Source organism: Oreochromis aureus, linkage group 18 (genome assembly GCF_013358895.1).
Source record: "Oreochromis aureus strain Israel breed Guangdong linkage group 18, ZZ_aureus, whole genome shotgun sequence".
Lineage (NCBI taxonomy): Eukaryota > Metazoa > Chordata > Actinopteri > Cichliformes > Cichlidae > Oreochromis > Oreochromis aureus.
In genome coordinates, this window is record NC_052959.1 from 586,724 (window position 1) to 598,381 (window position 11,658).

The 11,658-nt window shown below is 45.3% G+C and overlaps 1 protein-coding gene across 3 annotated transcripts; it reads left to right on the top strand.

The window, feature by feature from the left end:
• The first annotated feature begins 241 nt into the window (after positions 1-241).
• On the top strand, positions 242-11,220 carry LOC116319974 (major facilitator superfamily domain-containing protein 12). 3 transcript variants are annotated; one of them, XM_031739469.2, is made up of 13 exons: positions 244-777; positions 1,317-1,399; positions 1,590-2,023; positions 2,635-2,754; positions 4,816-5,026; positions 5,405-5,528; positions 6,564-6,758; positions 6,949-7,041; positions 7,133-7,225; positions 7,554-7,724; positions 7,805-7,899; positions 9,560-9,690; positions 9,796-11,220. In XM_031739469.2, the coding sequence occupies exons 3-13, from the start codon at positions 1,876-1,878 to the stop codon at positions 9,837-9,839; spliced, it is 1,425 nt and encodes a 474-aa protein (XP_031595329.1). In that variant the 5' UTR covers positions 244-777; positions 1,317-1,399; positions 1,590-1,875; the 3' UTR covers positions 9,840-11,220. The 3 variants fall into 3 exon arrangements, with proteins under 3 accessions (XP_039458592.1, XP_031595329.1, XP_039458591.1); XM_039602657.1 differs by lacking the exon at positions 244-777 and having other exon boundaries at positions 1,230-1,399; XM_039602658.1 differs by lacking the exons at positions 1,317-1,399; positions 1,590-2,023 and having other exon boundaries at positions 242-777.
• Positions 11,221-11,658: the final 438 nt, after the last annotated feature.

Consider the following 11,658-nt stretch of genomic DNA (forward strand, 5'->3'; position numbering starts at 1 on the left):
GTAACAGCACTATAGATTTCTTTGTATTCATAAACACAAGTGCAGTACAAGCTGCACATGAGAATGTATGATTGAACTGTAAACTGATTTGTCAACCATTCATTTACATTTTAGCAGTTACTGAAGTAGCATTAGACTCAGTTTAGACTGAGGCAGGCATGGAAGCTGTGAAAGTGGTATGAACAGGGTCCAGTGGGCTGATAATGTGTGCAAAGTCCATCCTAGTTACCTGTTACCATACTTACATTTCCTGACAAAGCAAAACGTTCAAGTTAAGCTATGTGGCTGTTTCTAGTAATAAACCACAGTATTTAACAAGTACCTGAAGATGGTGCTAAAGTACCAGCTTACTGTAATACTAGTACCCTGGTGTCCTCCATTAATGGCTAATGGAAACTGTTCTAATGAAGTAGACAGAGAAAACTCTACCATTCGTACATCTAATTTAAGCTCATATTTAATATATGCAAATGTTACAGCCCAGGTGAGAGGACACAGCTGTGGCCCACTCAGTGGGTTGGTCATTGTTGTTGAATTTACACTTCTGGGATTTCTGAAGTCCGCTTCAGCAGGGCAGTTAATGTCAGGCTCAGAGAAGGAAGAGGAAGTGTGGCTGACATTTATACTAACAGCTGATGTATCCCCGCAGCTCTGACGGATGAACTTTAGTAGCGTTAGTAACTTCCCTAATTAATGTGTCTTTGAAGCAGGACACTGAGGCACTCAGAAATCCTTAGTTGATGTCTGTAGGGGATTTCTGCAACAGCAAAGACGGAGGTAACATTTCCAGGACTCTTAGAAACGTTTGATAAGATAAGTTATTTGTGCAGCTGCTCAAAGTAACTGTCCAGATAAATGTCCGGAGTTTGTCTTTGGATGGATAAAAGTAATATTGTTATACAGCTTGACTTTGTCCGCGTCGCATTCATGCTACACGGAGAAACTGCTCACACATGCTGGTATTTTATCCAGTAGGTCGTTTCAATCATGTGTTACACTTTGGGTTTCCTCGATGCTGTTAGGCGAGCTTTACTTTTGTGTGTGTTTAAAATAATAATTCATTTTGATTGCCAAGCTAACGCTGTTAAAGATATCATCGTCGAGCTGCCCGCCGCGTCCTGTCTCGGCGCTCTTTAATTAATCAAACGGTAACAACATCACGAGGTCTGAAGTGTGCCGTCACGTGAACAAGGTAACTCTGCGGGCTCCAGCTATTGGCTGAAAGGAGCATGACGGCTTCCCCATTGGGCAGTTTCTACTACGTCATCTTTGCCGGTCTGCGTTCTTGTTTACATCTGATTGTATTTTGCGTGCAGGTTTGTAGCCGGTTAGCTGAAGGTAAGCGGAGGAGCTGCACTTCAGGAAAGCCGCTGTATTTCCCCTGTTATATGTTGGAGCTGTGAGTCCCCTCGTTACATTTTTACATTCATTACAGTCTTGGGTTTGTTCCTTCATCTTTGTACGGTAACATGTCCTAGGATGACTTTTCATTCGCTGGCTGTTGTAATGTGATGTAAGCGGAGCTGTGCGGCGGTGAAATTCCCCTTCGCCCACTGATGTGGTTCTGTTTCGGTTTTCCTTCCTCTCAGACGCTCCTCCTGGCTTGGCCGCACCGCTACATGTCACCTGATTTCAAGAGGAAACTGGCACCTGTATTAAAAGGGACTAACTAGCTGGCTAAGTTGCGACACATGCCCTTACTAAACCGGATGGTAAAACCGTATAAAGAAGATAAGTCGTAAAAAGGGGAACCGAGAACGGGGCTGTCGACATTCAGCCTCCTTCCTCCAGACGTGGAAAAAGCTAGCCGAAGCTTTCAGCTGATGCCCGCCGAGCCTTTCGTGTAAACTGGGCTTTGGTCTTCCTCCAGCCGTGATGTCGGACACGGACGGTTCTCTTCCTCTGCTGAAGAGGCTCAGCTATGCGGTGGGGCACTTTCTCAATGACCTGTGTGCCTCCATGTGGTTCACATATCTGCTCGTTTTCTACCATTCGGTGCTGGGATTCCAAAACACGAGTGCAGGTTAGTCCGTGTCTGTGTCCGTGTGTCGTCCTCAGGGCTGCCGATAGTGGCTCGCCAAAGGTCGCAGGTCATGTTTGGGTGTGTGGTTGACCCTTCTTCAGCCTGCACATCACTGATAGGTGTGGTCAGAGTCTCCCCCCGTTTCATCGCCAGGCTTTCATTTTTCTCTGACGAGCTTCACAGCAGTGCTGTGGGATTCATTATGTCACCCAGTGTAACATGTGCTGCTTGACATCTTTAAAGTTTGAGTTCTGAAGTCAAACTCTTCGTGACTCCATCACCAGATTAAGTTCACACTCTGACGACTATGTTTCATGTCTTTGTCCACACACGCTGGAGTTGGAATAGGTCTTCCTTTTCCTGAGCCCAGCTGAGCGTGATGAAACACTGTCTTTGTATCTACACATCAGTCCTCATTTACATGGTCTGTGAGGTATAATCTGACCATTCTCAATTGTTCTTACAGTTTAACAGTTTAGTGAGGACGCAGAGTGAGTTTCAGCATACAGTACTGCAGTAACAGCTAGGTGTATACTTGCTGTTGTTCTGTCTGTTTCACTCAGTGATTGTTGCAGTATGTCACAGAGCTGTGAATGTCTCCTTTGGTGCAGGTGTGCTTTTGCTGGTCGGGCAGATAGCTGATGGTATCTGTACGCCTCTTATTGGCTACGAGTCTGACCGAAGCCCCGGCTGTAGAAACTACGGCAAGAGGAAGACGTGGCATTTAGTTGGTAAGTACACAAAGTTAAAGGAAAAAGCAGAGTCCTTTGTCTGTCTCATATATAAATATATCTATATGTCGCAGTCAGATAAACTTCTGGCATATTGAAGTGTTCAGCAGAGGTTAAGTTTCAGCTGCTTTGGTGTTAATGATATTAAATTCATGTGCCGTAAAGGGGCAACACTGAGACAACCCCTGAACACGAGTGCTGCTGCAGACATTTTCTTCTCCTCCTAAAAGCCTGACTGGCATTCACCATGAAACACCACAATGGGCAGGTCCCCTGCAGCACAACATTTAGGACACACACATTTACTTGCAGCTCTGGTACCAACCAGCAACAACTAGTCGCACACATGCTTGTCAAACACTGTTTATCCTGTAAATGAGAGGAGATCATGCTCAGTTCTTTTTCCTCATGTGACTGTTGCTAAGCTATGAGCATGAATAATAACTGAGATATTTATAAATAATGTGATGGAGCTGTGCATAGGAATAGGAACTATACAGTCACCGCTGTCATCACGACCAGCACAGAGTGCAGGTTTTAGTCGTCATTGTGCACATAAGTGTCAGAATCAGTGTGTAATCCTTTCAGAGGGCGCGCTGCAGTCATGTGCCCTGAGAGTCATTAACCTAAGTTTGACTGATGTGTTAATTTTTAATTTTTTTTATTTTTGGGTGTCGTTTTGTTTTAGGGCCTTGTGGACCTGAGACAGTCCTCTGGTCATAGTTACTAACACGTGCTAACACGTGAGATGCTGTCTGTGTAGGCAGCATATGCACATAGAGTATGTGTATTTTTATGGCAGTGATAGCCATACTGGGAAATAGTGATGTTTTTGAAGATAAGCTGAATCCTTATCCGTCAGAGTCTTTTCAGTTTTTAATGAGTGGAACTAAGAGCTGATTGTTTCTGAGCCCAAAACAAATCAGCTTAGCCTTTCAGGAAAAAGACTGTTGTGAGCAGATTGCGTTTACTGCGAAATCTCAAAGCTCTACTTTTTAGGGTTGGTGTGTAAACTCTTGTGACTAAATGTCAGACAGAGATCTACGTTCCCACCGTTCCCATTTCAAGCGCATAATCCCAACTATGGTGGCTGCTGGAGACCAAACATCAAAACCTTCAGTTTAGACAAAGTTTGCCTTAAACGCTTCAATACCACCACAGCACACAGACAGGAAAATATTCAAACTGCTGGAAATGACATTCTTGGAAAATTAAATCCTCTTCATTAAAGTAGGATATCGGTTAGTTTGATGACAACAGCCTTTAAGTTGTTCATTACTCCCAGAATTTTCAGTACATCAACTCGGTTCAGTTAAATGCGAGTGCTTGGTGAGACTTGAAATGCACGTATAAAAATTTAGGGCTAAAGTAAAACATGTGCTGTGGATATTGCCCTGTCTCATGACTTTAATTGTTTACTGTGGAAGATTTTCCAGGAAAGTCTGCCATATGAACTAAAAGGTCAAGGTAGGTTTGCACTGATGAACCACAGTCAGTCTGCTGTGCATATATACATGTATACTAATATATACATGGAAAGACTGTGCTCCAACACCTACCATGGATTTTATTGATCAGGCTCACATGATTCGTTTTAACAACTTAACGCTGTGCAAAATGTCATCAAAAGTGCAAACAAGTGCCACGTAGCTAAACAGGCGGAGGCTTGTGTATATTTTTGCCTATTGTTTTACCAAAGCAGGAACAAAAGCACAGAAATAAAAGCAGCGGTGCTGAAACGTATGAATGGTATGTAAGTTTCCCCAGAGTTCTCGTTGGGCGACTACGTCATCTGGTTGCCAAGCTGTTGTGCAACATCTGCTAAAATAGTCCTAATGCATGTAGAAGGCAAATGAAGTGAAACCACACCCCTGCTAGCCACTGAGGTCCGCTGTGAAGAGGCTCTGTGAGGCTCTCGTTCCTCTAGGACTGTGGTCATCTGGTACTAGTTAATGGGGAGGGGGGTAAATTAAAAACCAATAATACATGCATCTGTTTAAAAAAATAGAGAAATGATCCGTGTTGTGTCATCTCTTTGCTTCTGCATGTGTTTAAATCCAGGTACACTGAGCGTAGTGCTTTCCTTTGCCTTCATCTTTAACCAGTGTGTGGGCTGCAGCTCCCTCACCCCTCAGTGGGCCAGTTTAATCTACTTCGTCCCATTCATCATCATCTTTCAGTTCGGCTGGGCCGCCACGCAGATCTCTCACCTGTCCCTCATTCCAGAGCTGGTCACTTGTGAGCATGCTAAAGTAGAGCTCACCGCGTACAGGTATGGTTAACACACGCATGCTTTACATGACGAGAATCAAAAGGTCATACATGTACATCCCAAAGGTTGATGCTGTTCATCTGGATGTTTTCAGTGGCAGAAACTGAAAACGTCCAGGTGACTTCTTCAGATCCAGGAACTGACCTCACAGCCCAGTGTTCATTCAGTCAGCTGGTTTCAGTCATTGTGCAAATGTCCTGTTTATAAGGTTGAAACCTGCAGTCAGCTGAGGCTGAAGAAGTCAGCTGCTGCAGCTGCTGATGAAACTGAAAACGTCCAGATGAACAGAATCAACCTTTTCATGTTTCCTTACCTGGATGGTTGAACGTGCATCAAAGTGTTGTGAATGTGCACTCTGTCCTTTGTGTGTGGGAGCAGGTATGCGTTCACAGTGATAGCCAACATCACCGTGTATGGAGTGGCTTACCTGCTGTTTCACGTCCAGGCTGGAGAGGATGAAGACCCCGATTCACTAGGACCAGCGGATATCATCATCTTCAGGGTGAGCAGGCTGATGCGTCCATAGCTGCGAGCACAGCACAGTGTCCAGTCTCTCAGTGACGTTAGACTTCAGACAAACCTAGCTGAGGTTCTGTGGCATGAATCTGGCTGCTGAGTTAAAGCCTCTGGCTCTGCCAGCATACTCTGTAAGACTCTGTGAATGTAGATTTGTACTGTGGAAAAAACCCTGAATTTTAATTTCTCTTACTACACTTGTTTTTGCAGAAAGGTGCAAGTTTCTAGTAGTTTTTATTCAAGCAGAAAATAATGACCCAGGATCTCCATTCTTGTTCAAAATACCCCAAAACGTTTTTGTTGTTAATGTTAAGTTTGTGCTCAGTGCCAACACTCCCCTGCTGTGCTCCCACCTGCAGTTTTCTGTATACACGAGCAGATCAGGACAGTGGTGAAGTTTCTCCTGGGTTTGTGGCAACTTTAAAGACAAACAGTGCTGTATGAGCTACACAGCACATCCTCCTGCTGTATAGTGACAAAAATGCTTTAGTAGAACACTCTGTGCAGGGCTGTGACGGAAAGATTTGCTCCCTCAGGTCTGATTCATTATTCACTTGGCTTTCACAAGATTAAGAAGCTTTGAGTTGATTATCCAGGTTTACCTCTGATATAGAACAAAGCCTTCTTGAACCTAATTACCTTCATTTGTACACAGGAACAGGCAGTAACAGTGTGACAGTCAAAGTTGTGTACTTTTCTCTTTGTATTGTATGTATATGGTGACGACTGTACAGACGACATAAAAGCCATCAATGATACTTTTGCGCTCAGCATAAAAAGAAGGTGGGATGTTATTTATAAGAAGGGAGACAAAGCTGGCCGGCTACAGCAGAAGCTGTTGGGCTGACAGGTGGGACAGAGCTAAACAGCTCCTGGGTTCCACAGTCGATATAAACGGTCCCTAAAATGTGATCCCAGCGTTTGATAACTCCGCCCACTGTGTCCTCTGGTTATCTCAGGGCAGCAGGAGCTTGTTTCTAGCAGCGGATGATAAGGTGTGCCACGTTGTGTGTAATTACAGAATCTGTCACTAATTGTTTTGGGCATCGGTGTCGTCTTCTCCGTCGTTTTCCACGTGGGAACAAAAGAGAACAATGGAACAAGCGAGGAGTCGGTGGAGGCAGAGGGGGAGCGGAGGCCGCTGCTGCCGCGCTCCAACACCTTCTCGTCTCTCCTGCAGTGGAAATGCTGGCTGCGACAGCCTTCTTTCTACCAGGTATGGAGCTTTGAATAACTTAAACTCTGAACAAACGCACTGACGTGACCTCCACCTGAACCTCTTCAGAATGAGACAGGAACAGTTTCAAAGGCTGACGGCTGGGCGGGCGGCAGCACCCGTTCAGCTTGCGATGTAGGATTTTGATATCGTAGATGCATCAACAGACCTGCTCACTGTGTCTCTGCAGGTGGCCGTACTCTACATGTCCACCAGGCTGATGGTCAACCTGTCTCAGACCTACATCTCCATGTATCTCATCAACACTCTGGGGCTGCCAAAGGTGACGGGGAAATCTTCCAGTTCACCCATTAAACATTGGGTTGTCGTCACGTGCTCATTTTCTTCTTCTGCTTGGTTTTTCCTTCCAACAGAAGTTCATAGCTACCATCCCATTGGTGATGTACGTGAGCGGCTTCCTGTCCTCCTTTATCATGAAGCCTGTCAGCAAACTCATTGGAAAATGTGTAAGTAAACCAGGTTTCCTTACTCGCTGAGATGAAACCGCGACGAGTCTTAAAGCACGAGTGGCTCTGAGGGACTGACTGCTGTCCTTTCTGTGGTTTTTATAAAACAAATGTTTGTATTATAACAAAATATGTAATAGTTGTTCTTTTTAATGACACTGACACTATCGCATGCCAAAAATGGGGAAGGTGGAGCCTGTGCTGTTTTTAGAGTAGGGTTTGGGTTCATTGCACTCAGTAACAGGATGTGGTTGCTTCTGTATCTGCACTCATCAAAAAGGCAGAAGTGGGTCACGGTCATGTGTCTTCTGTCCTCTGATTGGTCCAGCTTACATACTTCGTGGGCCTGCTGCTGATCATGGCGTTCTCGTATTGGGTGCTGCTGGACATCACCATGGGTCAGCAGGTATACGGGGCGGCTGTGCTGCTGGGGGCCGGGTCCGCCACCATCCTGGTCATATCGCTCGCCATGACTGCAGAGCTCATCGCAGATCAGACGGTAAGACCTGTGTGAAAGGCTGAGACGGAGGACGAAGGGATCCTGTTGTTTGAGCGAATGTTTTCATTTTGTGTTTGCAGCAAAGCGGAGCGTTTGTGTACGGAGCCATGAGTTTCACTGACAAGGTAGCCAATGGACTGGCTGTGATGATCATCCAGGCCCTGCATCCCTGCCAGTTAGTCCACACACACACACACACACACACACACACACACACACACAGTCGATCACACGGATTATAAATTTGTTAGAATCTGGCATCCAGAGTGTGTGTGTCCTCCACCCTGATACCTGAGAGCTAGCTGATCCACTGTGGCCTCTGTGTCTGTGGGCAGATCTCAGCTCGTCTGTGACAGACACAATCTGCTGAGAATCATTAAGGTTTTTATTGTTAACTAAAGCAAAATTAAAAACCCGTAAAACTAATGTCAGTAAACTAAAACTATTCAGCAGATGTCATCAGTGTCAGTTTGGTTGACTTTGTTAAAGCAACAAGTTTTGTAGTAAGACTTGGTTACTCAGCTGTTCTGATGAACGCCATCAGATAAAGTAAAACAAACAGTAAACATTTCAAACCTGTTTACTATATTTAAAACAGTCAAAACTGCAGTTTGTTAAACAGTTACATGTACACACGTCCTGTGTAGGGATGGGTATCGTTTAGGTTTTATCCGATACCAGTACCGGTGTTCGAACCGGTGCTTAAAGAATGGAGAACACAAACTTTGTCCAAAAACCTCTCATGTTTGTATTTCTAGCAGTCTCTTTTTTCCTGCAAAATGATAACCAAGTTAGCCTTTTCTGTTGATACAACACACCTCCTTTGGCTGGAAGCAGTGCTTAATCAATGGAAACAAACTTTGTCCAAAAACCTCTCATGTTTAACTGTTTCCCACTTTTTCTTTGGTCATTTTAGCCTTTTTGGCCAGGGTGAAGGGAGTATCTGCCATCAAACAAGAAGACAGCCGCATGTAACTACGACGGTGTTTGCTAGTTCACCTTACATGCATTAATGTCATAACGTGGTTAGCGTACTCAACGTAAATTACACACGAACAACATGAAGCTGCTCACGCAGAGAAGAACGGCTGCTGCTGCCATCATCATCCTCATCATTTCTGCTACACTGGCAGGGCTAGGGGCCCTTTAAAAAAACGCTATGCGTCGCCAGGTGTTTCATCAGATTCGAGGTGTTACCTCCTTTGACAGTATCACAGTATCAGCTTAAAGCACTTGTTGCAGGCTGCTGAGTTTGCATCTTTTGCTGTGAAGTACAGCCAGACTTTGATCGCTTCGCCTTGGGCATTTTTAATCTGTAGCTCTGCTCTAAAAGAACGTACGTACCTGGCCCCGCCTCCTATCCTTGGAAAGGTAAAATGATTGGCTAGAATCCAAAGTGTATGACATCTCAGGAAAATAAAGCACCGAAATGTGCGCTGCTTTTCGGTCTGGTTACTACCGTTTATGTCAGAAACGATACCGGTACCCATCCCTAGTCCTGTGACTGTGCTGTTAGGACACACACGTGTGTGTTTACCTTGTGAGCAGGAGTTTATCCTCTGTGTTGCGTTTTTATGTGTATTTAAAAAGAACCCATCCTGACAGTAAACTCTTCTCTGTGTGTGTGTGTGTGTGTGTGTGTGTGTGTGTGTGTGTGTGTGTGTGTGTGTGTGTGTGTGTGTGTGTGTGTGTGTGTGTGTGTGTGTGTGTGTGTGTGTGTGTGTGTGTGTGTGTGTGTGTGTGTGTGTGTGCGTGCGTGCGTGCGTGCGTGCGTGCGTGCGTGCGCGCGTGCGCGCGTGCGTGCGTGCGTGTGTGTGTGTGTGTGTGTGTGTCAGCACTGTGGTGTGCTGTCCTGCCTGTGTGTGGTTCTACCATTACGTCATGGTCATTGTAACGGGAGGAGTTTCCTTCGTCGCAGCTTTGGCCCTTTGCTCCATCCTCATCTGGCCAATCAAGATAAGAGGCCGTAAGTCTCTCACATGCACACACACACATGCACACGCACACACACAGCGTGTTGCCTGCGTGTCTTCATCCCTTGCGTACCTTTTCACTGTGTGTGTGTTTGCAGGTGCTCTGCCAATCATCTCCAGTGAAGCAAATGGAATCAACTGACAGGGCTCCTCCCACATCATCTCACTTTCTGTTTCAGAGAAACGGCAGGAATTCTGTGGGATTTCCTGACTCGCTACTGAAACTGAAACCAAGAAGCCTTTCTGTTTTTAAACTGAGATTTGCATCCTTTTATAACCTTGTTTTGTCATCATTTTCCAACAAAACTCGATCTAAAATCCAGGCTGACGTCCGACGACAGGCCAGCACTTAAAGAATTGAATCACACAATAAGCTATGTTTTTAATGGATTTGTTCTGATGATATTTTTATTATTATTTAACTGTCCTCATGATCAAAGCATCGACACAGTAAACCGGACCGTCTGCTAGTCAAAGCAAAGGTTGGGTTTGCAGTCTGTTAGCTGCTTTGTGGGCTCACACTGTAACACAGCACAGTGCTGGGGCATCGTCTCCAAGCTGCTTTAGCCTGAGCACAGTAGCTGCAGCTGATTTCCTGTCACCTCTGCCCCCTCATGATTTTCACTGTGCACATGAAAGATCGGGCTCTGCAGCAGTTATTTCCTTTTACTACACGCGGTCAGCCTGAAATTCCCTAAATGTGAATGAAGCCACTACACAGAGTTTGGAAAATGATGAGAAAACAGTGGTGCTCCTTAAATAGACATCAAACATGTTGTTTCACACGTGCACTGTTACACAGCGCAGGACAGCGGGGGCTGGCTGCATGTCGCATAGTTGTCCTGGATGACAAAGGGAACCGAGTCCCTGCTCGTAGGAGGACGAGGGGAACCAGAGGAAGATATAAACATGTATGACGTTCAGTGTCCTCACAGGCCAGCAGTAAAATCTTCCCCAGACTTCACTTAAAGAGTCATTCCACTATTCTCCCCCCCCCCCCCCCCCCTCCCTTACACTGATAAGCCACTACAATTGGACACACGAAGGCCGTCTGTACAGCGTGCAGGCTGATGGTGAGGAGGGGGATGCACAGACGACACTAATACAAGCGTTTACCTCGAAGACGTTTGACTGGACTCGATGAGCTCGGTGAGCCTCCGTCAGAGGAAGTCCCTGCTGAGCTTCTCCAGCTTATTTCTATTTGTGCTGTCCTGGATTTTGTCCCTCATGAAATGACAGTATGTTATGTAAACTGTTGAGCTGTTGGAATCAAATGGAAGATGAATCACATGTTTGTAATTAAGAGTGACTTGATGAGCAGAACTGTGTCTGATATTTAAACACTTCAAAGGGATCAAACGCTCTAATCTGTGTATTTGATGTGTGCATAGAAGAGAAGGGAACATCGTGTTGGACCAAAGCTTTGTTGCAATGATCAGCCTTCGTGTCCAGCAGGAGAACTTTGTGTTTACTTTGTCTCTTCTGTCTGATAAATCCCTTATTAAACGGGATTCATTTCTCTAGTACGTTCTTCTTAGCTTTGAACAGATGCTACAGACTTCTGTCCCCGAACAAAAGCTGGCAGATTATAATATTCATACTGTACAGTATGAAACAGCTGCTTCTAATTATAGCCAGTTTTATCGTTGCAGCAGCAAAGCTGTGACCCTGTGTTAGGTCAGTGACACTAATACACATCGACTGTAACAGAGCTTACTGTGTAACTCAGGGGTCCAACTCCAGGCCTCGAGGGCCGGTGTCCTGCAGGTTTTAGTTCTCACCCTGGGTCAGCACAGCTGAATCACATGATTAGTTCATTCCCATTTAACCATTTGAATCAGCTGTTGGATCAAGGACACATCTAAACCCTGCAGGACACCGGCCCTCGAGGCCACCTCTGGTGTAACTACTGATATTGTCACCCACTCCAACTCTGTCTGATTTAAACTTCATCATCACTC

Excerpts from the sequence above, each read along its gene's own strand:
- LOC116319974 (XM_031739469.2), top strand. The coding sequence starts at position 1,876 with ATGTCGGACACGGACGGTTCTCTTCCTCTGCTGAAGAGGCTCAGCTAT. Across the intron at positions 5,027-5,404 it reads GTAGAGCTCACCGCGTACAG|GTATGCGTTCACAGTGATAG; the intron begins GTATGGTTAACA and ends GTGTGGGAGCAG. Across the intron at positions 6,759-6,948 it reads GACAGCCTTCTTTCTACCAG|GTGGCCGTACTCTACATGTC; the intron begins GTATGGAGCTTT and ends GTGTCTCTGCAG.